The 26,947-nt window shown below is 46.3% G+C and overlaps 6 protein-coding genes across 6 annotated transcripts; 5 read left to right on the top strand and 1 right to left on the bottom strand.

Annotated features, from left to right (window-relative positions):
- Positions 1–195: 195 nt before the first annotated feature.
- On the top strand, positions 196–2,378 carry MCYG_02581 (hsp70-like protein; the record flags this gene model as incomplete). Its single annotated transcript, XM_002849601.1, has 7 exons — positions 196–274; positions 334–914; positions 979–1,093; positions 1,166–1,518; positions 1,579–1,685; positions 1,755–1,953; positions 2,028–2,378. The coding sequence occupies 7 exons, from the start codon at positions 196–198 to the stop codon at positions 2,376–2,378; spliced, it is 1,785 nt and encodes a 594-aa protein (XP_002849647.1).
- Positions 2,379–3,267: 889 nt separating this feature from the next.
- MCYG_02582 (conserved hypothetical protein) lies at positions 3,268–5,450 on the top strand (the record flags this gene model as incomplete). The annotated part of the gene is made up of 6 exons (XM_002849602.1): positions 3,268–3,313; positions 3,479–3,553; positions 3,641–4,221; positions 4,291–4,873; positions 4,948–5,128; positions 5,408–5,450. The coding sequence occupies 6 exons, from the start codon at positions 3,268–3,270 to the stop codon at positions 5,448–5,450; spliced, it is 1,509 nt and encodes a 502-aa protein (XP_002849648.1).
- An 880-nt stretch (positions 5,451–6,330) lies between these two features.
- MCYG_02583 (Hrq1p) lies at positions 6,331–9,744 on the top strand (the record flags this gene model as incomplete). The annotated part of the gene is made up of 1 exon (XM_002849603.1): positions 6,331–9,744. One exon carries the CDS (start codon positions 6,331–6,333, stop codon positions 9,742–9,744), a length of 3,414 nt encoding a protein of 1,137 aa, XP_002849649.1.
- A 776-nt stretch (positions 9,745–10,520) lies between these two features.
- On the bottom strand, positions 10,521–13,028 carry MCYG_02584 (conserved hypothetical protein; the record flags this gene model as incomplete). Its single annotated transcript, XM_002849604.1, has 5 exons — positions 10,521–10,788; positions 10,886–11,682; positions 11,739–12,505; positions 12,624–12,651; positions 12,714–13,028. The coding sequence occupies 5 exons, from the start codon at positions 13,026–13,028 to the stop codon at positions 10,521–10,523; spliced, it is 2,175 nt and encodes a 724-aa protein (XP_002849650.1).
- A 7,359-nt stretch (positions 13,029–20,387) lies between these two features.
- MCYG_02585 (uncharacterized protein) lies at positions 20,388–21,462 on the top strand (the record flags this gene model as incomplete). Its single annotated transcript, XM_002849605.1, has 3 exons — positions 20,388–20,495; positions 20,867–20,953; positions 21,355–21,462. The coding sequence occupies 3 exons, from the start codon at positions 20,388–20,390 to the stop codon at positions 21,460–21,462; spliced, it is 303 nt and encodes a 100-aa protein (XP_002849651.1).
- Positions 21,463–21,888: 426 nt separating this feature from the next.
- On the top strand, positions 21,889–26,861 carry MCYG_02586 (acyl-CoA synthetase; the record flags this gene model as incomplete). The annotated part of the gene is made up of 4 exons (XM_002849606.1): positions 21,889–21,929; positions 21,991–22,824; positions 22,884–24,810; positions 24,885–26,861. 4 exons carry the CDS (start codon positions 21,889–21,891, stop codon positions 26,859–26,861), a joined length of 4,779 nt encoding a protein of 1,592 aa, XP_002849652.1.
- Positions 26,862–26,947: the final 86 nt, after the last annotated feature.

A 26,947-nucleotide genomic window follows, 5' to 3' on the forward strand; every position in this document is an offset into this window, starting at 1 on the left:
TTTATTTTAGACCCAAGAACGGTCAATGGTGGTTTTAAACCCCTTGTTTTTCCTAAGGAGCAGAGAAAACAAGTCTGACAAACATCAAACAAATAATCCTACCGAAGACGGGTGCAATATCTGGCAGACTTCGGGGTGTATATTCATCCGACACTTCTGTCTCTGCAGGCTTCATAGTGAGAAATATCAGGCCCAATGAAAGACAGTGATGGCCTAGACACAGGCTCTCGCCACAAGATCATTGTGGGAGTAGACTACGGAACAACATTCTCAGGTTTGAGCGCTCCAGGAAGAATGCGCTGACTCACGAAATATCTGACATAAATGACATAGGCGTCAGTTGGGCGGAGTCGACGAAGACAAGACTGGAAGATATCAATGTCATCAACACCTGGCCTGGTCACCGGGATTCGACATGGAAGGTCCCGTCGAGAATAGCCTATGCATCTGAGAATAAAAACAAGATACCCACAGATCAATGGGGGTTCCAGGTTTCTCCTAACTTGATGTGTTATTCCTGGACGAAGCTGTTGCTGGATAAAAGCGCACAGCTCACCGGGTATGACGACCCTTCATTGAAGGACCTGTTCGGGGCTGGCCTGATGAGTCTCCCAAAGGGAAAAAGTGCACAGTGCGTGATCGAGGACTACTTTAGAGAGCTGTACATATACCTTATTCATCAGTTGGAGAAGAAGATGGGCCCGGGAGTTTTCAATGTCACCCCAATGGAGATATATTTAACCATGCCAGCTATTTGGTCCGACCAAGCACAGCTAGCCACTAGAAAAGCTGCAGAGGCTGCTGGATTTGGATCAAGGCCTTATGACTCAATCTTTATGATCAAGGAGCCTGAAGCAGCTGCACTTTCCGCGATAAAGCCGCATCTGGGGTCGGATGCCATTGATCCAGTTCAGGTACGTTCCCCTTCGGTATATGGGCAGCTCGTAATACTTTGGATTTAGCTAACTTCAGCCTTAGCCGGGCGAGGGTATCTTGATATGTGACTGCGGAGGTGGCACAGTTGATATCACAACTTACATAGTTCTAAAATCCGAGCCCAAGCTGGAGTTTGAAGAGCTCTGCGTGGGTATAGGTATGTGTTCTCCAGTTTATGCTGGAATATTGTTTTGTTAGGAGCTAATTAAAACGTCTGCCTGTACTCTAGGAGGAAAATGTGGATCAACGTATATCGATCGAAATTTCAACCAGTGGATGCAAGACACCTTTGGAGAGGAGTATACATCTGTGCCAATGAGGTTACGTGGGCCAGGGAGCAGGTTTATGAATTCTTTCGAGAGCGCCAAAAGGAACTTTGGTGGCCCCAACGATGAACGAGGGGTGGAAGTTGGCCCTATCCGAATGGATATTGGACCGAGTGTTCACTATGATGACGACGAACTGGTGGTGAAGCTTTCCAAGTATGATATGCAGCGGCTATTCGACCCGGTGGTGAAGGAAGTTATATCTCTGGTCAAATCACAGGTGAAGGCCGCCGAGAAGAAGAATAAGAGGATCGACGTGAGCTGCCACTTACCTGCTTCTTTCCTTTCGGACAATGTAATGGCTAACAATATGTAGCGGCTCATACTGGTTGGAGGATTCGGGGACTCGGATTACCTGAACACCAAGCTAGGAGAGTGGTGCAAAGGCAAGAATATTGGGTCTGTTACCTGCCCGCCAGACTGGTAAGCAAGACACCTCGGCCTTAGCAAGAGATTCTTGGCTTTATACAACAATATGCTAACGATGAACAGTCAAGCTGCCATTGTCAAGGGCGCCTGTCTTCGTGGTTTGGAAGGACTAAAGCCTATCATCACACATAGTCGAGCACACTATGGCTGGTCCTGGGGAAAGCGGTTCAGGAGTGGAATCGATCCCGAAGCAAATGCCTACACCGATCCGCTCACCGGCGAAAAGATGTGCAGCGGAAGAATGGAGTGGGTTATCCGAAAGGTAAGCAAACACGGAGCTCCAAGGAAAGTCCACGAAGTTGTTCGACGTTTTGACCGACTGTTCGCCTACTACAGGGAAAACGACTGGACGAAAACTTCAAGATGAAAGCCGACATCCAGAGTACGTTCAAGCTCGGCCAACCGCTGAACGAGAACATCACCATGTTCTCCTGCTCGATGGATGAGCCACCGGAGAGAGAAGACCACCATCGTGTCGTCAAAGTTGGAGAGATTTCTCCAGCATTTTCCACATCCACATTCAACGACTTCCAGACACGGAGGAGCACCTCGGATGGGCAGACGTACCACCGCTTCAACTACACGATAGAAGTGAACTTCCGGTCCAAGGGGGGTATTTTGAGCTTTGCAGCAACTTCAGATGGGAGAGTGATTGCAGATGCGACCCTGGGGCTGTTGGAGGACTAGATATATATTTTATCCCATGTATGCGGCGTTGCTTGTTGATATATGATCGAGATGAAGCTGTTGAATAGCCGCTGGATAGCACATCGGTCTAGATAATGTCATAATGTACTTATTTTATATCTGTAACAAGACATCCAATAGCTCATTCGTCTCTGATGGTCTTCCGGTGTCTGCCTTGGGCTTCTCTCTGGCTGCAGCGCCAAACATTTAGGCTATATCGCCATCACCAAGGGCCAGCAAGGGGCTAGCTGCTCACGGCGAATCGATATAAAATGTCTGTTATCTTCTTGATGGTTTCTTTCTTTTTTCTTCTCCTTTTTCAGGGTCGATGTGTTGTCTCCAATAAACTGCGCGAACGATTCCCCTAGCCATGAAAAAACTCTCGGCCACGGCAGCAAAAACGATGCCTCATCGAGTGAACACAGAAGAACGATATACAGGCATGAAACAAACAAATAATTATGACCGTAAGATCGATCTATATAGAATGGATGTAGCCAGTCCAAGTAATAATAAAGCAATAATTAAAAAGGGGGTTTTTCTTAGTGTGGTCAAAAATAACATCAAGTTCTTCGTGATAAAAAACCTCGCCATTTTTCGTCCTCGCTGGCCCAAAAAGAAAATTCGCCATCTCCATCATCGGCGGCCCCCTTTTTGCTTATCTACCTGCTGGAGGCTCGCATATTCTGCTGAGAGACATCTTCTCTTCTCTTTTTGCCTCCTCTTCCTTGGCCACGAGAATCTGAACTCGGAGCCCCATCTTGCTCCTTGTTCGATTTCCTCCCCCGCTCAGTAACGAGCCCAATCTCAACCGCATAACCAACGCCAGACCGAACGGAGCAGCTTCAAGACATTACCTAGAACTGCGGAACAAGGTCCAGCAGTTGACATGGCATCGCCTGATAGCTTGCGGCGGGAGAATGGTGCACTGAATGGTTTGTTACCCCTTCTTTCCGATGAACCCACGCCTCAGGCGAAGGACTGGCAGCCGGAGCGGATTGCACAGTAACAAGGAGTTTGCTACCGGGCAATTACGATAGCGTGGTCCTTTCTTGCTGGTAATTAAATAATATAGATACTGACGGCTATTCGTTCAACAGACAACACTACGGAACAAGCGATACAACCTGGATCGAAACAAGACGTTGACCCTGATACGGGTGATTACTCTGAAGGTACGAAGAGTTCTGCTCTGCGTAGTGGCCTCCCCGGGCGATCTACAGAATTCACCTGCGAGAAAGTGTGTTCTGACACCAATAAAGACGGCGGTGGTGAACGACCTGTCCGCCAGAAGCTAAAGGAAACTTCCATTGCGGGCACAGGCGCTACGAAACAAGACCAAGAATTCAAAGCCTCCGAGATGGCCGCGAAGAATGGTGAACTGGCGGATGAGCATAAGGCCGATACGAACGTAGCGGAGCGCGGACGGCTGAAGAAGAAGCGGTCTCTCGACGACTTGATGGATGATGACGGACAGCCGAGCCACTACGACGAAAGCGGGCATCGAAGAAAGCGCTCCAGGGATTCCAAGAATGAAGACACTCCGGAACGAGATATGCAGCCGCAGGCGCCTACAAGTGAGTTGGAAAAGGTAAAGAGTCCAAAGAAGAAGCGAAGCAGAGACCAATTCGACAGGGATTTGAATCCAAAACCAGACGAAGAAGGTGCAAAGGGCAATGACGATTCTACCGTTGGTCCGTCGAAAGATAATGCTAGTTTGGAAAGCTTAGGAGCCTCACCTAACAATCGATCGGACAAAGGTGAACCGGAAAAGAAGCGCCATCGTGACAACTCACAGGATAGGCATGTGGAGGCATCCAAGGACATAACTACTGCTTCAAACGTATGCCGCACCCTTCATAAACGCCATGACCATCGAGCAAGGTACAAATACTTACATTCCATTCTATAGGCTGCGCCGCCAAACGCATTTTCCGACGTTTCAACCACGTCTCCGTTTGCATCTTTGAAGACCACCAAAGCAAACCCCACGAAAGCAAGCGACCAGCCACACAAGGAACAAAGCACCAACCCCTCTGCTTTTGCGTCGTCTTCCTTGGCCGCGTTTGCGGGATCGGAAACGTCTCCTTTCGGCGCAATGGGGAGTGGTGCTTCTATCTTCAAGAGCAAACCCAGTGTAAAAGATAATACGGATAGCAAAACAAGCTCTAGCAGACCTGGTGCGTCCCCGTTTGCGGCTGCTTCTGGGCCATCGCCATTTGCCTCTTCCTTCAGCGGAAGCGCATTTGCAAAGAGTGCGTTCGCAAGTGGGTTTGCCGCGGCAGCTCCTAAACCTGGAGAAGGGCTGACAAGCTTTGCCTCCCCTAAACCAACAAATTTCGGATCTACCACCTCTAAACCCAAGGCATTCGGCTCAAAAGACGACAATGAGGACGAAGATGAAGAAGGGGAAGGCGATGAGGATGAGGAAAAGGGAGAAGTATTCCAGGGGCTAGAGGAAGAAAAGGAAGATTCGCGATTCTTCAAACAAGATAGTAAGCTCGTCCCCTCCACACATATTACCCACGCTATGCGCTAATCTGTTTACTTTTCACTTTTCAACCAACAGCCGAGACTGGAGAAGAAGGCGAGGAGACTCATTTTACTGTCAGAGGCAAGCTATTCCACTTTACTGGTAGTGAATGGAAAGAGCGTGGTGTTGGTACGTTCAAACTCAACGTAAAGAAAACACCCGAGACCGAGGGTGATGAGGAAGAAGGCGGTAGTGCTGCCACCAAGTCGACCAAGAGGTCTGCTCGGTTTATAATGCGTACCGATGGCGTGTACCGAGTCATACTGAACATCCCTCTGTACAAGGGGATGAAAGTCGGAGACCCAGAAGGCAAAGAACCTACAGGGAAGCATGTACAGATTTCTGGATTCGAAGACGGACGAACAGTGCCTCTTTTGCTCAGGGTATATAACTGCCCCCCCTTTCCCTCTAAGTTCTCTATCCATGATGGCCCATTGATTTGAACCAGAAACTAACAATTCCGCTACATCTAGACATCTAATCCCGAAGCCGCCAGGGACCTCCATGCTACTGCACAGGAGATCCTAGCTCAAATGTAACCTGGCAACTAACAAAACAAGAAACAGGACATAGAGTGCATGGCTGGTTCTATACTCTTTTATTTCCTTGTCTTCTCATGTAGCAAAGACTCTCTACGTAATGCAAAAAGTAAACGGATAAAAAAAATCAACTATTAATGACTATTCTCTCTTATTGCCCGCTTGCTTTATTGTCCCTAATTTTTCCATAGTTCTACATCATCTTCAACTCGAACATGGATATCCTAACGGCAACCAACTGGACAATGTCACAAAAAAGAATCTCTTCCCCTGCCAAGAACTCCATCAGTTTAATAGACGGTGATCCAATGAATACTCGTGTATTATGTAATACGAAGTTGTATCCATCCGTACATTTTGTCATTGTATAAGAGTTTCAATTGAATTATAGAATAGTAAAAGCTATCGACTCGATCGGGCCAAAACTCGAGCCGTCATGCTTTGTGCATGATGCTGTACGTATGACGTTAATTATGAAGATACTTACGTAAGAGGCAGGTAGATGTCACGTGACTACACGTGAGCATTTATATAGCTTAACTTGTAGTATAAAATCAGAAGGCTACATCTATTCTTGACATGTATAAGCTTTCTTGCTCCTTTATCTCATCCGATAAAGATGTTGAGGCAACGATATTATGAAATTTTTATCTGCATTTTCATTTGTTGAAAGCTTTTCGACTTGTTTTGTGCTGTGGTCCATTTTAAATCACGTGATCACGCGTTTTTATCGCGACTTCAAAGACAGCAGAAACCGCACGGATGGATACACTCACAACATACAAGTAGAATTTAAATACGCAGTTGAGGGCCATGTCGCTGGTTTAACAGTTTGAACCCATGAGACCCAGGGAGAGAATATAAGGTCCGCTCGGCAGCTATGGGCTACGAGAAGAAGAGGAAACGAGATGAAGCGACGGAGGCCACAGTTATTGTAAAGGACAATGATAACTCTGGCGAAGATATTTCCCTGAAGAGAGAGCAGTCGGCCGCTTCTTCACGGTCCAGCAGTGTACCTCGCTCAAAGGCCTCATCAGTAACCACACTTCCATGGCCCGACGAATTTAAAACACTGGGTAGGGTCCATCGAGCGTTGAACTTGGTATATACATTCTGCTGCACTCGTCAGCATTACACGACAAAATTCGGGAAGATAAAGAGCTCGGTTGAATCACAAAACGGCGGTCGGGAGCTTACCGTCGAGGATGTGGCCAAAGTGAAGTTCCTCATCCCACAATCTGTGAGATTTGAACTCGCAGACACCGGTGTGATCGATGTCATGGGAGTCCAGGATGCTAGGCAACAGAGGGTAGATGAGGTGTGGAACGACTGGGAAGTAGAGGGGATGGGTGCAGAGACCGAATACGAGGGAAACCGGCCTTCCGACACTGAGCTTCTTTTCGAATTTGTAGATGGAGACCTCAAGCCTGAGACACCGCCTGGCCTTGGTTTGGGCGGTTATGAAGACATTAGAACGCCGGTATACAGTCAGAAAAAAATGGTTGAACTGATCGAGAAGAGAAACAAGAAGTTTTCCACCGCTGTTAATACATTTCTCGCCAGTTGTCGGGATAACGATGTCGACCCTGTGCAACATCTGGAGGCTGGAAAAGATGCATATATGCCCCCAGTCCCTGATAGTGAACTCAACTCATCCGCAGAAGCAAAACTTCCAGCACAGATACCTAAAGAAAGACGAAGTATATCAGAAATCATCTCAGAAATCAAAGAACAGAGCTGGTATATTGACCAGATAGTACCAGGCGGATACCGCACTTTCGATGCTCAGCAGCCAGTCTATGGAGATTTAAATTTCCTCCTCTCGCAAAATTTGGTCAATGCACTTTACAATACTAGAGGGATTACTCGATTTTATTCCCACCAAGCCAAAGCCATCAATGACCTCCACGAGGGCCACAACGTCATTGTTTCTACATCCACCAGTTCTGGGAAGTCATTGATATACCAAGTACCTATGCTTCATGAACTCGAGAAAAACCCTCACAGCAGGGGGATGTATATTTTTCCCACGAAGGCGCTGGCACAAGATCAGCGGCGCAGTATGCTTGACATGTTACCGTATATGGAAGGCATGGAACATATTATGGTGGAAACATTTGATGGCGACACACCAATGGCAAATCGAAATGCAATTCGCGACGAGGCAAGGATTATCTTTACCAATCCTGATATATTACATCTCACCATTCTACCTCACGAATCGTTGTGGAGGGTGTTCTTAAAAAACCTTAAATATGTTGTCGTTGACGAACTTCACGTTTACAATGGGCTATTTGGATCCCATGTTGCTCTCATCATGCGCCGCTTGAGAAGGGTATGTGCTTCGATAGGTAATTCTGATGTCAAGTTTGTATCATGCTCTGCAACTGTGGCAAACCCAGAACAGCATATGAAAGCTATATTTGGGGTGGATAAAGTGAAGTTAACGGACATTGATGGATCGCCCTCAGGACGAAAAGAATACCTTTGCTGGCAGGTACCATTTAAGGACTCTAACGATCCTAGTTCTGGGCGCTCAAGCGGCATTGAAGAGTCGGCTAGAATATTTTGCCAACTAATCCTGCGAGGAGTGCGAGTCATTGCATTTTGCCGTATTCGCAAGCAATGTGAGTATTTATTAAATGCAGTCAAGAGAGAATTTCGTACTCTTGACAGGTCAGATGCCTCTCGTTTTGTGATGGGCTATCGAGGAGGTTATAGCCCACAAGACAGACGAAAGATTGAGCGTGAAATGTTTGAGGGGAAGCTGCTTGGGATTGTGGCAACAAACGCACTGGAGCTTGGCGTTGACATTGGTTCCTTGGATGCCGTGATCACTCATGAATTTCCGCATTCGATATCCAATTTTAGACAGCAAAGTGGGAGGGCGGGAAGGAGGAATAAAGACTCTCTGTCAATTTTGGTTGGCGGCCAAAGTGCAGCAGATCAACATTATATGCGCCACCCTGATGAACTCTTCACAAAACCAAATTGCGAGCTACTTATTGATCTAGAGAATGAGCTAGTCCTCGAAGGTCATATTCAATGTGCTGCTTTTGAGATGCCTATTCGCCTAGAGAATGACTCCATCTATTTTGGCCCACAGCTGGCAGAACTTGCAGCTACTCGGCTGGTCAAGGATGATATGGGTTTCTACCATTGTCACGAGAGATTTAGGCCCAACCCTTCGAAGTGTGTGTCGATTCGAAGTATTGAAGATGGTAACTATGCCGTCATAGACACTACTAACAACCGTAATGTCGTAATTGAAGAAATTGAGGATACCCGTGTTTTCTTTACTATATATGAAGGTGCCATATACTTTCATCAAGGCAACACCTATCTCGTGAAGGAGCTTAATACGACTAAAAGATTTGCAAGAGTGGTTCGCGCACATGTTGACTGGATAACTGAACAGCGAGACTTCACTAATATTGACCCAATTGAAACCGAGGCTATAAGGCGTATTAGCCGACAATCCAGCTACAGAGCATTCTTCGGAAAAATTGTTATCCATACATTAGTATACGGATATTTCAAAAAGGACAAGAAAGGCCGAATACTTGATGCTGTGGCACTCGACACTCCGCCAATCGACAGGCTGAGCAAAGGCCTATGGCTAGATGTACCAAAAACAGCACTAGATATCCTTGCATCCCATGACCTAAACGCTGCAGCTGCGATTCACGCAGCAGAGCACGCCGTCATGTCCCTCCTTCCAACGTTTTTAATATCCTCGCCAGATGACATCCGAACAGAATGCAAAGTTGCGAAGAAAGAATTAGGACCTAAGCATCGGCAGGCAGCAGCGGCATTTGACCGTGATAGAGACCCGAGGACTCGAAATCATTTCTTTCATCCGCTAGCACCTCCTATCCCCCGTCGTCAGAGACAAGCTCGAATTATATTCTATGATGCAAAAGGAGGCCCCTCTGGCTCCGGAATCACCTCCAAAGCCTTCGAGTTTATAGATAGCCTTCTGGTTCGTGCCAATTCACGCATTGATACATGTGCATGTACCACTGCGCAAGGTTGCGTGGGGTGTGTTTGTAACGAGAATTGCCCCGAAACGAACCTTGTTCTAAGCAAGGCCGGTGCTTCCGTGATATTGAAATGCCTTCTTGGTCTAGAAGTGGATGTTGACTCTTTACCTTGGGGCACAGAATTGAATCGAGATTACCAACCCGGCCCTGAGAGTGAGTTGGCCCAAGGCCTAAGGACTGTAGTCGAAGCCGTTGAAGTTAGTGGAGGAGCTGGGAAAGAAGTAAGAATTTATGAGCTCGATGACTTGTGATGCTTACATGCTGGTTAGAATTTAATAGTTTTGAAATATAGCAAAAGTAGGATAAGAAGAATTAAACACACATCTATCAATTCCCACTTGTCTGTTAGGACAGCTTGCTAATACATCTCCTTTATTTAACCCATCACACCGGGCCCAAATATAGGAGCTACCGTCTCCCGTTCGGAAGAATAAGAATCATTCTCACATTAATCTCAGCCACTTTTGTCGTGTAATGTAGATAAACCAACCACCCATAACTACTGGGTAAAACTTCAGTTAATTTCAAGATGAACCCTACTTCTAACTATATGTATATCGCCCTAGATATCAAGATATTTTACAAATACTGTCCTCAATGACATTAAAGCCCAAGAACAATATGCTTTTGTGCATAGGCATCAAACCCAATTTGCAGACACTAAGATTCCACCACCATGCCAGCTTCCCAATGCCGTTATATGCATCCTCTACGAGCTGCGTTGCTGCTTAGTGTGGTGAACCCCGGCATGAAGTGATTCTTAATGTATAAGCAGTTCATTTTCGGCTGCGTGGCTGCTTTGGTACTGTTGGAGTCGCGTGAATGGAACTTAATTGTGGCCAATTCCATTTAGACTTGGGGAAGACGGAGTGCAATTGATATTGCTTGTCTTGGTAATAGAGTATGTGATTGACAGCTATACAAACCGAAGATTTTACCTAACCAATGCGGCCGTATAACTGCGTTACCAAGTCAGGGATAACTAGATAGACATTCTAATTTTGAATTAGCAATGATGAGATAATCTTCAGGGTGAAGAGTTATCAGGCGAAAATCCCTGAAGTGTCCCACTATGTGCGCTTGGTGAACTTGTTTGGCTGCTATCGTCTGAGCAAGTCATTCTGCCGAAGATAGACCGAATATCCCTTACTGCTTCCCTAAAATTATCTCTAGGGTTGGTGGTACGTTCCGAGGTCCATTCCCGGATCTCTTGGACTAATTTTGGATACCCTTCGCCATTTGGCAGCCACCATTCAGCAACTTCAGGAAGCTTCCAAATATCGGCTACTTTGGTTCTAAATGCGGGAGGGTAAATGTACCTATGTATAGAAATTGTGAGCCAAAAGTTGGAACATGAGCGGGAATGATATATCTTCCATAGGTCCAACTTACCCATGTTGCTCGATCTCGGCAAGTCTCCTTCGGCACCACATCCTATGCCGATCATCACGAGGTATATATAAGCAGATTAATCCCACGACATTGTGGAACATCAGAGGAAACATTGGGGCCTTGTCGGGCAGCCTGTTTATCGTCTCAACGAGTTGGCACTGCTCTAATGCAAACTTTGACAATTCTGCTGGTTCTACTGTTTGAGTGATCAAATCAATCTGACACTTGTACATGAAAAGGCTGCTTCGGAGTTCCAACTTGACCAAATCCACTTCACAGAACGGGCCAGTGTGAACCAATCCGGGAACGTACGGGTCGACAATATCATCGATTCCTAGCGGCGCTTTTTCTGGGTAACTCGTCACCAGATATTCCGGATCATTATATGTGCCGAGCTTGCGAATCATTTCTCCCATGGTTTCCCTGATTACTTGCCCTTCGGTAAGAAATTCCTCCTGGGAGATAAGATTTTGAGAGACTTTGGCAAGAAGAGAGGCAAAGTCCACTGAGCATCGCTTGTTACAAGCACATAAGGCAAAGAGTTCCTTGCTCAAACAGCCAGGATCATCTGAGGCAGCCTGATGGGCCTGCTTCTCTGCTTCGATATACCATTCTCGACCCAGTATGGTGGCATTGCCCGCCATTAAGCCTGCCATAACATCATAACGCATGTACCAGTGGATAATGTGCTTATGGATATTGTCCTCAAAGATTATGTGAGGGGTGTATAATTCACGAATTATGTGATGGGCCGCTTGATGGTGGTCTATAAGATTGACCCAATCGCCAACATATTCCTGAATATAAACAAATCAGCGAATGGCAAGCATCGTAGGCATATTTAAGGACGTACCTCGAATGTAGTGAGCTGAAGTATGGTAAGAATAGTGGCATCATTGTGGGGTTGTCGACTCTTCAACGAACTGAGCAATGACGAGACAGACTTGTTGTAGTAGTGAAGGGATGTATAGAGTCTTCCATTAGGGTGTTTAATGGAATAATGGTAGGCAGAAAACGCAACCAATGCATAGAGAAGGGGCTCATATTCCACCGCATATTTAAGAAGATCTTCGTTAACGAATTTGGCTGAAATAGATTTCATCATGTAGTGCGAGTGGGTGATATGCTGCGTATGGTATCTGAGAAAGAACTGTATATCATCACTAAAGCCAGGGGTATCTGCAATACTAGATGCAGAGTCCGGGGTACCGCCTGACACATCCCAGCTAATATCGACATGGGAATTAGGGCTGTGGGACCCTGTTGAATGGGCCGTCATATCACTAGCAGGGGACGCACTTGTGTCTTGAGCGGCCATCTTGGCATCTGTATTCACAGTGGCAGGATTATTATTGACACGGTTGGGTTGACGTGTTGTATTTTTCTTCTTTGTAGTCTGACCTAGGCGTTGGATTGATCTTTGGCCCGGTGATTTTCCATCCTGGGAGTGGCCGCTTGATGGTACTTGCGCGGCACTCCTTTTTTTCTCATCACCATCACCCTCAGACTCGCTCTCAGCTATTGCTGGGCATGTCTCTCCAGTTTTCAAACCCTGCTTTTTTGCCGACTTCGGAGCTCGAGGGGGAGGATAAAGGCATTCCCGTTTCCCTTTACCACAGCCTAAAGGTATAGTTGTCAATAAACCGGTGCAAATTTGGCAACTCAATAAATAAAATGGCAGAAATAAGTAAATATGAGGGGGACTAGGGACATAACGTAGGAGGTGTGTGGTACGTACGGTCGCAAGTTGGGCGCTTCTCATCACACTTGACGGCACCACAGTTAGCAGGCATTGAAAATAAAGAACAGCACCTGTGGATTGCGTTACCTTAACTCGACGGGCACGGCAGGTAAAGCAGCCGCTCCTGGTCCGTTTGTGCTTTTTCTGTTCCGGAATTGCGGGAGAGGTAGGTATGGGCTGTCCATGGAAAGGTTCTTGATGAGAAATCGGCTGGTTAGGCAGAGAATGCGGATTGTGCCAGTAGGTTAACGGATGTTGGTACTGCTGCTGGAGATTTTGTATATTTGGGGTCTTGTGCCAATGGTTTGGGGTGAGACCCATATTCCATAATCCCAGAGGTTGCAAAGCAGGAAGGGCAGGATTGGGATTTTCCTTGATGTCATCCATCGAATTGGAGTCCATGATGGTACTATGGCTGATTAAAATAAGGTTGCATAGGCCTCAAGAGTAAGTCCGAACCGTCAGGGCCTATATGACTATAACACACAATTCGGGCCCAGTGCACACATATGAATATACGGCGCAGCTACCCGCGGGTCGAGACACTTTGTTGCTTCCTGAGCCTGAAGACGAATATGTATGTTAATACTAAGACACAAAAGTATTATAGTGACAAGACCAAGGAGTAGGAGTCAAGTATAAGTAAAGGGCATACAGGGCTAGGTAAGAAGGGTTGTAATATCACAACTTTATCATGCAGTTTTGTCCTTCGTAGCCGTTGATATAATGATGATTAAAAAAAAGGAATAATTCCTTTGTCCATGCGTAAGGATCGAGGTGGTAATTGCGAGTACTTCCCGACCCCACACAGAGATCATCCAAGGATTACTAAAGATGAAGGTCAAGGGGAGGGAGAGGGAAAAGTCGTTAAAAAAATTCCCAAAGGGCTGAGGTGACTTCCGCTGGGTGAATTCTGAGACAAGGTGCTAATCGTATATGCAAAATTGTCGGTAACCTTGTATACCACGAGGGAAAATGGGGATACGTATTTCGTACGGCTGGTTAGTGGTGCAGGAAGCACATGGCTTCCATATGCCGGGGTGCACGCATGGAATGACGGGGAAAAGAAGAGAAGATAAGGACGGGAAAGCAAGTGGGAAGAGAACGATGGGAGCAGCTTCTTTGCTGGCTTCGGCAGCCTGATGAAGACTTGTGTAAAGTAATCACGAAAAAGAACTGAACAGTGGGAGGGGAAGGGAAAAAAAAGCAAACACCCAAGGGTAAGATTATACGTAACTGGTCAAGCTTGAAAAGAACGTTTAAAAGTACTATTATCATTGACGATGGGCAGAAAGAATCGTAAAAAGATGGACTTACCACTCATAAAAAAGAAAAATAAGTATGGCCAGCCACAAGGGGTAGATGGCGTGCAGGTCGCACGACGTATATTATGGGGGCGAAATTTCAGACCAAGGGGTGGAACAAAGCGCGGGTGACGGATAAGAAGAATAATCAGCAACGGTATTGGTAGAGCAGAATGGGCTGCTTCCACCTGGGTTCATGCTGGAGAGCGCAAACGCGGAGGGTCCATGTTAAGAAGTATGTATACGGGCAGAGTGGACAGTAGAAACGCTGCACGCCGCTTTGAGGCGAGAAATCGGAAGGTATATAACACGAATCAAGCAAGTGAAGCAGAACGAGCCACGATCTCCTCTTGTTCCTTGTTCAAGGTCTGGATATGGCCTTCTAGAGACAGAAGTTTCAGCAGCAATGGCGGATCGTAAAGGTAGATGTAGTGGCTGGATAGGCGTATTAGCCAGGATTGTCACTTCATGCCCTTGGAAGAAAGAAAAGAATCCTCTCACCAAGCAAGATTAGGAGGGAAACCTGGAGTATGGAGAATGGAGAATGATGACCAAAAGAAAGTAGAAGGAATAAGAAAAAGAAAAGAAGCAAGCCCTCTCTCCATAACAACAACGAAAAAAAAAGGTCGTTCCACACAAGTGGGGGGAAGGAGGTGAGGAAGGCCACATATAGGCCAGGAATATTATTAATAAGACAAATCATAATCCTTGTTCCAGCTTCTGGACGGGGAGATCATCTCCACGGGCGAGAGAGCCATGGTGGGTTTGCTTTTTCCTTTCTACTCTTTTTCTCGATCTTTGGTCATCATGGCTCCAAGGCCAACGGTAGTGCTGATCGAAAAGCCAAGTCGAAGAAGCCAGCCATGTGGGAGAAAAGGGATGGCATGAGTTGGGGCAAATCCCATAACTGGTTATGCTGCGACCATAGAGCACACAGAGAAGAGCACTTCGAGATTGCTACTGTAGCTGTATGTGAGGAATGTCGATATATATGTTTCCTCTGCTTGATCCCTACAAGCTCCCCCAACAAGGCAGTTAAGCATGATCCAAGGATTCCGTAGCTACCGGATATACTTTTCTAATATCCCTGAGAAAACATTCTGTGCATCGTTTTGGGGCTGTTTCTTCTCATCTCTCGGTCGAAGGGTTCGGGCTCCTATCGACGTGAATATAATCATGACTTGTTCCAGATCCAGGACCCCCTATCAAAGCAGGGCCCCATTTCTGTGAGGACGTTGCCGGGAGATCGGGACGGCGAATCAACCCGTCCACCGGGGCAGTGTTGTTTCCACACAACCGTGAGCTCTTCGAAGTCTGTGAACAGAGCTTCTGTGAGTCGACGTCGACGTCGCAGATTTTTCCTTTTTCCTCTTTTTTTTTGTTTCTGGCGGAGTCAACGGTGACACTGGAGGTGCCAACTCGTATTTCCGGTCTTCTCTCGCCATCTCTCGCCGCTAGCTTGTTTCTTCTCCTGCACCTCTCAACAATCATTACTATTAAAGTAGTTTGGCGGTTTTAGTTGGTTTAATTTGAGTCGTTGGAACCGTCAAAAGAGCCAAAAGGGGAAACCCGGAGTTTCTTCCCCAGACCGGAAGCTCCAGCCACCGCCTTTTTTTTTTCTGCCATGTTTCTTCTTCTTTGCTTCTCCCTGCTTGCTTTCCATCTGGTTTCCTTCTGCTTCATCCTTCGACAAAACATCCACCGATTCCACCGCGCCCACGTCCGATTATGCCGGAAACAGGTAGCGTCTCCGAGTTGGCGCAGATCTCGATGGGTTTCATCGCACAAGATCTCGTATCTCAGGGGGTCAAGCAGACCCAGAGCTTCGTCCACCTGTATATACATGCAATTTATGCATTCCTCTTTCATCTTCACTATGGAGTGTATATATAACAACGTCTAGGAGCCATGGCGTGCGCTTCTCAACCATTCAGCGAAGTCAATACATGACAGAGTCGACTAGTCTGTACCCATAAGCCTACAGGCACAAAACTGTTTCCTCCCATATATTCCCAAAATGAGGCCTCGGCAAAGGTCGGGTATCCGTAATTCAACACTTTCTCGAAAGCAGGCATCTAATCTATCGGTACTCTGGCCTCTCTCGACCTAGGCCTTTTACCATGCAGCAATCGTCATAATACACGTATGATATATCCCATCCGGGTCACTATCGGGTGTCAACCGAAAGCTTGTGATTTGATAACTAATAGCAGCCTCCAGAGGTGGATAACCAGCAACCCAGCCTTCGCGCCTTGGAACGTCATCCAAAACTCTATGGGCCTGCAGAGTAATATAAATATACCTACATAGTACATATATATATCTATCTAGGTGCGAACTCTGTACAGAGGTGATGGTGCCTCTTCGTTTGTTTTTCCCTCTCATGACTTGATCAATTCAGGCACCATGAAACTATCGATTGAAAATTTAAACCCCATTTGAATGAAATGACCTACCGTTGGCTGCGGCCATGCAGTGACCGTAATAGGTAAGTAAAAGTCGATAGCTCAAAGGAAGTGGGAAATGGTGAAAAAGAAAACAGAAAACACCGTAAGGAGCCTTTGTTTTTGACATCGCCGAATTATCCAAGGAGTCAATGCCTGATATTCTTCCGACTTCCCCATCGATTGGAGTACGAAATACTAGCAGAAGAAAAAGCTTAACACGGAGTAACAGTCCTCATACCAATACTGGGTACAGAGTACTTCCGTCCCTTTGGTTCCTGGATTAGAGCTTCCGATAGAGTTGCACCATATCCAGAGCCGATAAGGTCAAGTGTGCAATAACCCTCCTATCTTTACGAGGCCCTTGACAAGAAGTTGCAGCTTTGCGCCCATATACGGAGTACTCCGTACTCCTCTTTCTCTTGCATTGCTTGTACTACTGTAAAGAAAAAAAAGCCCCTCGGAAAGAAAGGCACCTTTGTCTCCTTGGCTTGTCGCAAAAGAAAGGTAGTGGTCATATATGCAGTGTAACCGGCTTGATGTCCACCGAACGTTCCGTGTATATGCCATGCAGCACGGATCACGGAACAACCACCCTCCATATGGAAACTGGGGCTGGTATACGGAACAGTTCGCAATTAGGACCATCTGACTACCTGTAATACGTCATTTATTTTATATTAGAGACTGAAAATGGACAAGTGATATGAAGATCCGGAAGAATATCACAAACCACAGAAACTTCGCTCTTGAAAACAAGTGTATACGTGGGAGTCTTCGTATATCATTAACCGTTTAGCCTATTCCCTAATATATCTTCCGTGCACATGGACAAAGCATGTTGTTCATGTGTATTGACTCTAGACCTGCTCATAGGGGAAAAGAGAGAAAAAGAAACGAAAGGAAAAGAAGCAAAAAACGTGGTCTGCGTTACATACATAGTATAGTAGTCAAGTCCCAAGTATGGAGTGCTTGCAGGGGATTGGAAGCTTTGGGAGGGACAAAATGTGCATGCCTTCGCATCCTGCATGCGTGAGTGTTGGATGTATTCCAGCATGTAAGGGCTTTGGGCTCCCCTGTTGGGTGTGGCGGGCAAAAAAGAAAAAAAGTCGTTTTTAGCAATCTCTGGCCTTGTAAGAGCGACTGATTTGGTCTCAACTGTCACACCCGGACGGAGCGGAGCACTCGCGCAGATACCAGACTGGCCGTCGTGGCAGGATCCCAGGGTCAGGAGGTCATACCTAGCGAGTGTTCCGCGTATGAATAGGTGAAAGTTTGATACCATTCTCTCCTAAAACTTCTGGATTCAGTCGTTGCTCAGGAAGTCAAGGCTTCGAAGCCATCAGCTTCACCATCCCACTTTGCAGCATTTAGCGCCTGGCTGGCTCGTATCTCTCTTCCCTCCTGCCCTTCTTTCTTTTTTCCTTTTCTTAGCAGTTATTGGTGAACATGTAAATGCTTAGGCATTTGATCGTCCTTGCCGACGGCACACAGGAGGATACCCGCAATTATCACTCGCTGGAATTGTCGAGATGGCGTGGAAGCAAGCGGGATAATTCCTTTTTACAAGGGCTGGAAGAATTTCAGTGTTTCTATGTTTCTAATATTAGATTCCATCTACCTGTTTGGTGAGAAGGATCACTGTTAGCAAGATAGTGATATGCACGGAGTAAATCAGTACTCAATATAGGTTAAGACCATCATACCCATAGGGAAAAAAGAACCTGTCATCCAGCAAAGAATAAAGAGAGAATAAAAAGCTGACGTTATTTTCCCGGTCACCGTGAAGGCTTATTGGAGTAAATGTCTCTCCACTGGGGAGACAAAGTTCGCCGAACTTCCATCCTTCTCAAACGGCTGCCACCCCTTTTTTTTAGAAAAAAAAAAGAAAAAAGTTTGTAAGTTTTCTCTCATCGAGATATCAATCGATTTTGAAGAACGTTCCAGCAGTGTGCGACGTGGATGATTATTCACCCAGATGGGCCCTGGTTTAGAGGAACCTTGATTTTATCCCATCTACTATGTATACATCTCGAGATACTAATCCCGGGTTTCGCAAATCAGTAATGTCGGGATTTTGAGGAATAACCAATAACCTCAGATCTCCACCAAAAGGCACCACGGGTTATGTTTGTAGTCATGAGGAAATGACTCTGTTTCATTGTCCGCTATCACAGCCTATCTGTGTTGGTCGACAGACAAACCGCTGTCCCATCGTCAAAGACAAGTATTCAAAGCCATCAGCTTTGAACCATCAATCCTTATATATAACAGGTGTATATACACATATACATATCAGGGTTAGACGTCTTCCGTCTATGCACAACAGCAGTTTTGTTCGGAATCCTGTATTAAAAGATGATAAATGCTTAAGAATTTACCTTTGGCGTCTTCGACTGCTTTTTTGGCAGCGAGCACACGTCCACTTGTAAATGTTATGGTGTCAATTCATAAGAACTAGCTGCTTATGGTACATGTTGAACGAAGGTATAAGACTGGAAAAGGACGCGGAAAAGAGGCAGAAAAAAGGTCCTCGCAAGTTTTGATATATGTTCTCTGGCCATTAAGCCTATCCTATGTGGATAGGCGAGAATTGAAACTCCCGTTTGCTGCAACGTTTGCTATTTATGTCATGCGCCGTTCTTTATCAGAGTTGCAGCGGACCAATACCTTGTTTTTATGCTCGTTGCCGACGGAACTATATCAAAGAGCGTTTGTGTGTCATGGCAGTGACGGCAGCCAGTGGGGACACACAACCAATATGTGTTGATAAAATAAGGCAGGGACCGCTTGTATGGTGTATTGTTATATCTATATTAACAAAAATCAGTGAATTGAGTACAATACCCAGTATTATAACACTTTGCGCTATAATATCCCAGCATTCTTTTCAAAAAAACCGATGAATGCAAAAATTAAGGTATCATAGGGTATCATATTATTATCCATGAATATGCAAAATGCATCATTTATGTATATATATTTCTTAAAGTGAGCCACATACACGATGGTGGATGTGGTTTGGGGAAACCTGCTTCTAAACAGCAAAAAACGAATCACATCAGCCGTCGAAATTTGCGGAACTTTCCCCGTCGGGATCGTGGAGCCCCGGCTGTACGTGTGATACCGGCGGCCTTTGACCCATTCGATTCTTGCTGGCTTCAGCCTTTATATAATAGGGCACCTTAACAAGATGCCCCAGCAGTTATGACAAGACTCAACGGATCCAAGCTAGGTTTGACAAGCTCTGTAGCTCCAGAGGGGAAACTGGTTAGGCTCTATCACAGTATAACCCGTAGACTATACTCCGAAGATTCAGTAAAACTGATACTCTGGTGTAGGTAGGTATTAGTGAAGGTTGTATTTAACGGTAGAATAGATCACATACAAGGGAAAGATTTAGCTATAGCAGAGAGCAGCTAAATCATAAAGAGCACTACCCGTAGCTAAACGCCATTTTTTCTATAATTGTCCCATAGCACATTTCGTCTGTAAAGGTCGTTCCGATCCTAAGGGTCAGAGGGTCATTCTGCATATGAATGTGTTATTGTTGCGTTTCTGACGACATGAGGATGAATGCTGGATCCTCGGGCGAATATTATTTCTTTCTTGACGAAACTCTTGGGATCCTGGCGACAGATTGTGAGCCTCAAGGGGAAGGAAAGTATTGCATAGGATTAAAAACACAATATGAGTTACATAAGCAAAGAAAGCCTGTTGATGACTAAGCAGAGCATCTTCGTATTTGAGGGATTTAAGTTTATCCGCGTTTACTCTGACGGCCGATGTTTCTCATTGGACGAGACCTCCTCATTACTTTGATCCAATTGGTCAGAATTAGGTACTCTCCTTGCATAATAATAGCCGCGACCTAAAAAAAAAGGGGCTCTAAAACTCAGTTTCAACGACTTCTCGAGCCATCATTTATGAATACTCAACATCAAACCTGAGGAATTACGGAGTACATACTCTGTAACCTGTTATCCGTTCTTCGTACCGGGGTGTTACTAAATATGGCCTCAGCCAAATATAGACACAAACAGAAACATGAATCGAATTGTGCACCTACACAGATTCCTCCACAGAAATCGAATGCCGGACACGGTGCATTAATAGATAGGGTACGCGTACTCTCTTGGCCGAGGAGAGCCCTATGTCGAGAATAGAGGACGGGGTAAGGGGCCGAAGCCGAAATCAGTCCATAATGGACTGGGATATCGCCAAACTAAACTAGCGTTGGGGCTTGCATCGCATTCGATATTTGTTCCATCCATGTTTTTTGTGACTTTATTCCATTCCCGCTTGACTTAGTCACACCTGCGGCTCCATACAATACATGCATATTCTCAGGGAAGCCCCTCGGGAATTGCGTTCAAGGCACCAAAACCCTAGCTATCAGATGCTTGTTCAACTCTATTGAGCTTAACATGTGCCATGCAAGGTTTAGCCTTTTTGTCATATTTTTTATCCACCGCCAACTATTCGCATCCAGGGCTTCGGACTTATGCCGCTGGTGCATCTGCTGCACTTAACGAAGACCGATTGCGTTCATGCTAGCGCTGCTCTCATAGAGTGTGCCGTGTGTAGAAAGGTTGGAAAACCCACAATGCGCGTGGCATAAGTGCACTAATTAGTTTGGATTTTTTTTGTTACTAAGTCTAGAATGTTTGAGCTAAGTATCACTCATTGTAGGGGCAGGCTTTTGATACTAATACCGGCGACCCGCAACTAACAGCTCCTCTCCGCTGGTCCAATTAGAGAGGGTTAAAAGATGGCTGTTAGTCTGATGGAGCGTCTAGACATTGATTAAGATCATTTAAGCCTCCCAAAAGTTGCGCGATACCTATTCATATCTGGTTTCTGGGCTGGTGGCGCAGCTTGCCAAGCATATCCGGAGTGTCATGTTGATAGAAGCCTACGAAATACTACGCTGTTGTGTATCACATTGTCACTATTCTTCACGCTTGACTGGATACCTAGGCTATCAATGTACCGAATAACGGGCCGGAAGACCCCCTTGAACTTCAGTATCGCCCCCATCGGCCCCTGTTTCTTTTCACTTTGTTCTGGCTCGACCATTCTCTGTGATATACGGAGAGTGAAATGGCTGATATGAGGGCTCTCTTACGTATTTGCTGGCTAAAATATTAAATGATGCTGCTCATATATGATCTGTCTACGTTCAACTGGAATAAAAATGCACCACATACCGGAGTATACCACGTTTTCAGCCATAATCATGCAATCGCACTCAAACTTTATTTACGGTTAGAGAGCTCGATCGCTGGACCCTTGCTAGGCCGATAACCTGAGTGCATATGAAGTATGAGCTCCCTGAAAGCAGGACCGGGATGATCAGATCACGTCTCATCACACTCCGAGCTTCAGCCACTTCAGCTTATTTAGGATAGCTATCACTTAACCAGGAAATCGGAGACATGAGCCTATAAATGGCATTTATCCCCAATGACCACCTCATCGAAATGGACCTAATTTTCCACATGCTCAACATTTATGCCACAGACTCTTATATCATATGAGATGACGGATAACCGGTATGTTAATTTCTAATTCCTCGTCAAGGTTAAAATGATAGTAACATGTTATGTTGTACAGGTTAAGATTACGGCGTCTGCTGCGAGATATTCGTACGCAAGCGCCGGAAAATGCTATACATCAGCTCGAATATTTGTTGAATAATGACACGGGGTTATGGCCCTTTGAAGAACTCATCCGCTGTTACCAGACTGTTTGGAAGGCTTTGCCAGAAACCATCCGGGATGGTAATGACTTAACTTGGAATATTACAATAGACCGGGTTCATCTCCGACTAAAGCACTTCGCACCGCATATGGAAGATCTCTTACACTCCGACACTTCCCAGACTGCATTAATCGACACAGATCATAATAAAGAGATATCCCATGCTATGGTTCAGGAATTTGTGAAGAATTTTGACCTGGGCTTGGATTGCTCAACTATGAGAAAACCTCGGGTGATGGTTGTTTTGCCCAATGGCCCTTCTTTAGCTCTTGCGGTCCTTGCGGTAGCAAACCGGTATACCTTGGTACCAATGGCAAGATCAGTGACCACCGAACAACTGAAATCGGACATCCAAGCTGTCAGTGCCGATGCTGTTTTGATGCTTGAAGCGGATGTCCATAGGTTCCAGCTTGACTCAGAGATTGTTACCTTTGTAGTTCACCCCCAGGACAACTTAACCTTCAAAGTTTCCCGTTGGAACCATACCAATTCTCCAAGCCATGTGCGCACAAGTCCCAATGGCCCAGATGATCTCGCCATTATTTTATTTACCAGTGGCACAAGCGGTACCAAGAAACTAGTGCCAATCAGTACATTCAATCTTATGGTGAGCATCATATTCACTATGGACAGCCTGGGGCTGGATTCTTCTTCTTCTTGTCTTAACATGATGCCGTTACACCACATGTGAGTTATTATCTTGTCTATCAAGAAATACTGGCTGCAATCTGACATATAACTACTAGCGGCGGGATGGTACGCAGCTTGTGGGCTCCAGTATTTGCTAGAGGAATCACGATATGCTGTCCCAGATTTGACCCGAGTTTCTTCTGGGATGCTGTAGAGCAATGGCGCCCGACCTGGTACTACGCAACACCAACCATGCACCATATGATTTTGGCCGAGGCAGAGAATTGTAAGGATGCTGTCCGGGAAAGCTCCATCAAGTTCATCTGTAATGCTGGGGGTGGCCTCCTTCCTACGCTCGCGGAACAACTTCATTCCACATTTAGGTGCGTTGTTTTACCTAGTTATGGGATGACGGAATGCGCTCCCATTGCAGCGCCGCCGTTGGACTATAACCTCAAACGAGTTGGGACCTCCGGTCTCCCAGCTGGGCCCGACCTGGCGATTCTGGACATTGCGCAGCCCATGAAACGCGTTCCTACCGGGGCAACGGGACGGATCTGTGTGAGAGGTCTTCCTGTATTTACTGGATACCTAACTTCTCAGGGTGTCGACAGAAGCGCGTTTGATGCAGCTGGCTGGTTCGACACAGGTGACCTTGGCCGCATAGATGAGGCAGGATATCTCTACATCACTGGACGAAGCAAAGAAGTTATTAACCGTGGCGGAGAAATAATTTCTCCTCTAGAGGTAGAAGATGCTATCATGTCGGCAGCAAAGGATTCGAATTCAGCTATTTTCGGCCGCGTTACAGAAACAATGGCCTTTTCCACACCCCACGATGTGTTGCAAGAAGTTGTAGGTGCTGTTATTGTAACACCTGCGGATTGCAAAAGACCGGATCTCCGACAAATACATGAAACATTGAAAGATCGCCTTGATCAACCTAAATGGCCTACTGTCCTGGTTTACATGGATAATATCCCAAAATCTAATAACAAACTGCGCCGTATACAACTAAGCCGCCGATTGGGACTGGAGACACTTACAAACAATACCTTACCATCCGAATGCCACTACGAAGCAAAGTGCCCTCCACCAGACACTCCCCTGAATGTCTCAATTGATCAAACAAGATGCACTATAGACCCCAGAATTCTTAAAGCTCATATCACAGAAATCTCTGGAATATCAAGCATTCTGATACGGACCAACTCGATCGATGGTTACCTTCAGGCTATTCTCTTCAATTGTGCACTAGATGAAGTACTTGTGGACAATATCTCTACCTGCCTCCGCACTCTCGTTAATGGATACTTAATTCCAAGCAGTATAAAGGTCGTTAATGGGGCTCCACCAGTTGACTCTCGCGGATCCATTGACACAACTGCCGTGGAAGCTGCAATTAATACCCGGGACCAGTTTACCACCTCACCTACTGAACAGCGCGTCTGTAGCCTCTTTGCTAGCGCGCTTAGACTAGCGCCGGAAGATGTGACCTCTTCCACGGACTTCTTCTTAGCCGGTGGAGATAGTTTGACCGCTGGGCGGCTCGTCTCCCAGATCCGTCAAGAGTTCCACATTCGGCTTGCAAGTGACGTGCTTTTTCGACAAAGTACTGTCGCTAAAGTCAGTACTGTTGTCCAAGCGGCCATGGATCTGCCGAAAACCGAATATCTCAAACCAGAAGATCTCCCAGGTTTGGATGAGACTTACAGCTCCACGAATCTAGCCATTCTTCTACTCAACCTAATACCCTTGGCTGTGTTTTCTCCAATCTTACAGACGCTGCGTTGGTCTTTATTTGTATACATTCTAATTCAAACCTTCCGTTGGCAAATACGGAACTCTGTGGTTGGGAGGCTTTCCCTCATCCTTGTGGCTGGGCTGGCGTCTCGGTACGTGATGCAAGTTTTCTCCCCCATTCTTGGGATTGCTTTCAAATGGCTACTCATCGGTCGGTATCGCGCTGGAATGTATCCCATGTGGGGGCCATATCATACTCGGTGGTGGTTGACCCAGAAAGCACTCCAAGTGTGTGGAAAGGTAATTTGAAAAGTCTCCTTCTAGCCCAAGCTTTCTATGTTAAGTAGCTTGGAGCATTTGTTAATTGTTAATAGGGAGTTTTCGGCCACTTTGGCTTCACTCGAATCCTATACTACCGTGCTCTCGGGGCTCGCATCGGCCGCAATGTTCGCATTGATACACACGCTTCTCTGGGAGAATATGACCTCATTGATATTGGTGATGATGTTGTCCTCGAAGATTGCTCATGTCGTCCCTTTAGTGCAGAGAGAAATACGACTATGCTCCTCCAACCAATTCGCATTGGGGCGAACTGTACAGTTGGTCTCAAGACTGTCATTGCCTCCGGCACTGATCTTCCTCCGGGAACCTGTTTAGGGCCAAACTCCTCTAGCTGGGAAACGGAGGACGCGGCAGAGTCTAATCGCGCCTTAGCCCCTGCACAAATCCCACAGCCGCATTGGATCTGGTATATCCTGGTGGTGGGGCCTCTATCGCTGCTAGTAGGATTAGTCTCACGGTTGCCAGCAATACTAGGCTTTCTCCCCGTGGTTATGAGATATCGACACGCGGAACGTGATATGCTGCGCCAACAAATACTTTGGTTCGTGAGCCCGTCACGGATCGGGTATTATGTTTTGGTGATTCTTTATGGTGCTATTCTGGGCCCGTTTGCCTGGTTTTTTGCCGTGTACGTCGTTAAACTCGGGTTAGATCTATCTTGCGGACCATACAGTCAATATACTCAGAGCCAGATGGTCCGAAGAGCCGTGTTGGATTGCATTCTCCCACAGGGGGATATCTCACAGTTGACTCGTATAATAGGAACTCACTATGAGCTTGTCTCGATCGCGGTGAGGATGCTTGGCGCGCGTGTCGGCAAACGCGTTTACTGGCCAGGCACTGGAATTGCGGTCCAGGAATACGATCTCTTGGAGATTGGAAATGACGTCGTATTCGGGTCCCGATCCACGTTTATAACATGTGATGGGACTGGAATGGGGCGTATCAGTATCGGTGATGGAGCGTTTGTCGGAGACCATGTGGTAGCGCTTCCAGGAGTCACAATTGGGAAGCGTACAACAGTGGGATCTGGAGCGCTGCTGCGTCGCAATGGTTTATACCCAGACAATACAACCTGGACGGGAAGTAAGCACGGTGATGCAATACAGTTTCCCCAGAATAATTCTCCTCGAAATCACGGTCAAGAGAGTTTGGAGAAGCCTAGTCTGAACCATGACGGCGATGACACGATATCACCGTTTGGCCGAGCATTCTATGAGGGACAGGCAAACTACTATGTGCTAGGGATCGTACCAATTGTAGCATATTCAGTCCTTGCTACTGCCTTTGGTGCTGTGTACTCCGCGTCTGGTATCCTAACCGGCTTACTAGTTGTTTCTCGGTTACTGCATATGGATCGCACGACGTCTGGCCCACACTGGTGGTGGCCTTTCCTGTTCTATGCTGCATTCACTGCAGTTGTAGGAGTTGTCACTCTGATACAAGCTGCCGCAGCCTTGGGAATTAAAATAGCAGCCAAGTGGACAATTCTCGGGCGACGTCGGGAGGGATACTACCCATGGGACCGCAGCAGCTACTGCCAGCGCTGGCAAATCTTACTGACTATTGAGAGGATTTTTACTGGTTCTGGACGGATGAATGCGATGCCATTGCTGACTGGGACGGCATATATGGTGCAGTACTATCGAGCATTGGGTGCCACCATCGGTGCAGATTGTGCCTTGGCGGCCAGCGGCGAGGATGTATTGTTAACAGAGCCCGACCTTGTGACTCTAGGGAACAGAGTGGCTATTGATAATGCCAGCTTGGTTGGCCATCTAAACACACGAGGGGAGTTTGAACTGCACACACTACGTGTGGGAAATCGCAGTGTTTTACGGACCAAGTCAAGGCTTCTGTCAGGAGCATCAATAGGTAATGATGCGTGCTTGCTAGAGCACACGTTAGTTCTGTCAGGAGACCATATCGACGATGGATGTACGGTTCAGGGCTGGCCCGCTGAGCCATTTATCGCATCGCGAGTTGGACATTCTTTGCATGCTCCATAATTTGGGTAATATTGGCTAGTAAAAGGGTTTTTATCATTTACATAGAGGATATAATTTTAAACAGCTAATAGGATGGCCTGGCTATG

The sequence above is a fragment of the Microsporum canis genome, genomic scaffold, assembly GCF_000151145.1.
Source record: "Microsporum canis CBS 113480 supercont1.2 genomic scaffold, whole genome shotgun sequence".
NCBI classification, from domain to species: Eukaryota; Fungi; Ascomycota; class Eurotiomycetes; order Onygenales; family Arthrodermataceae; genus Microsporum; species Microsporum canis.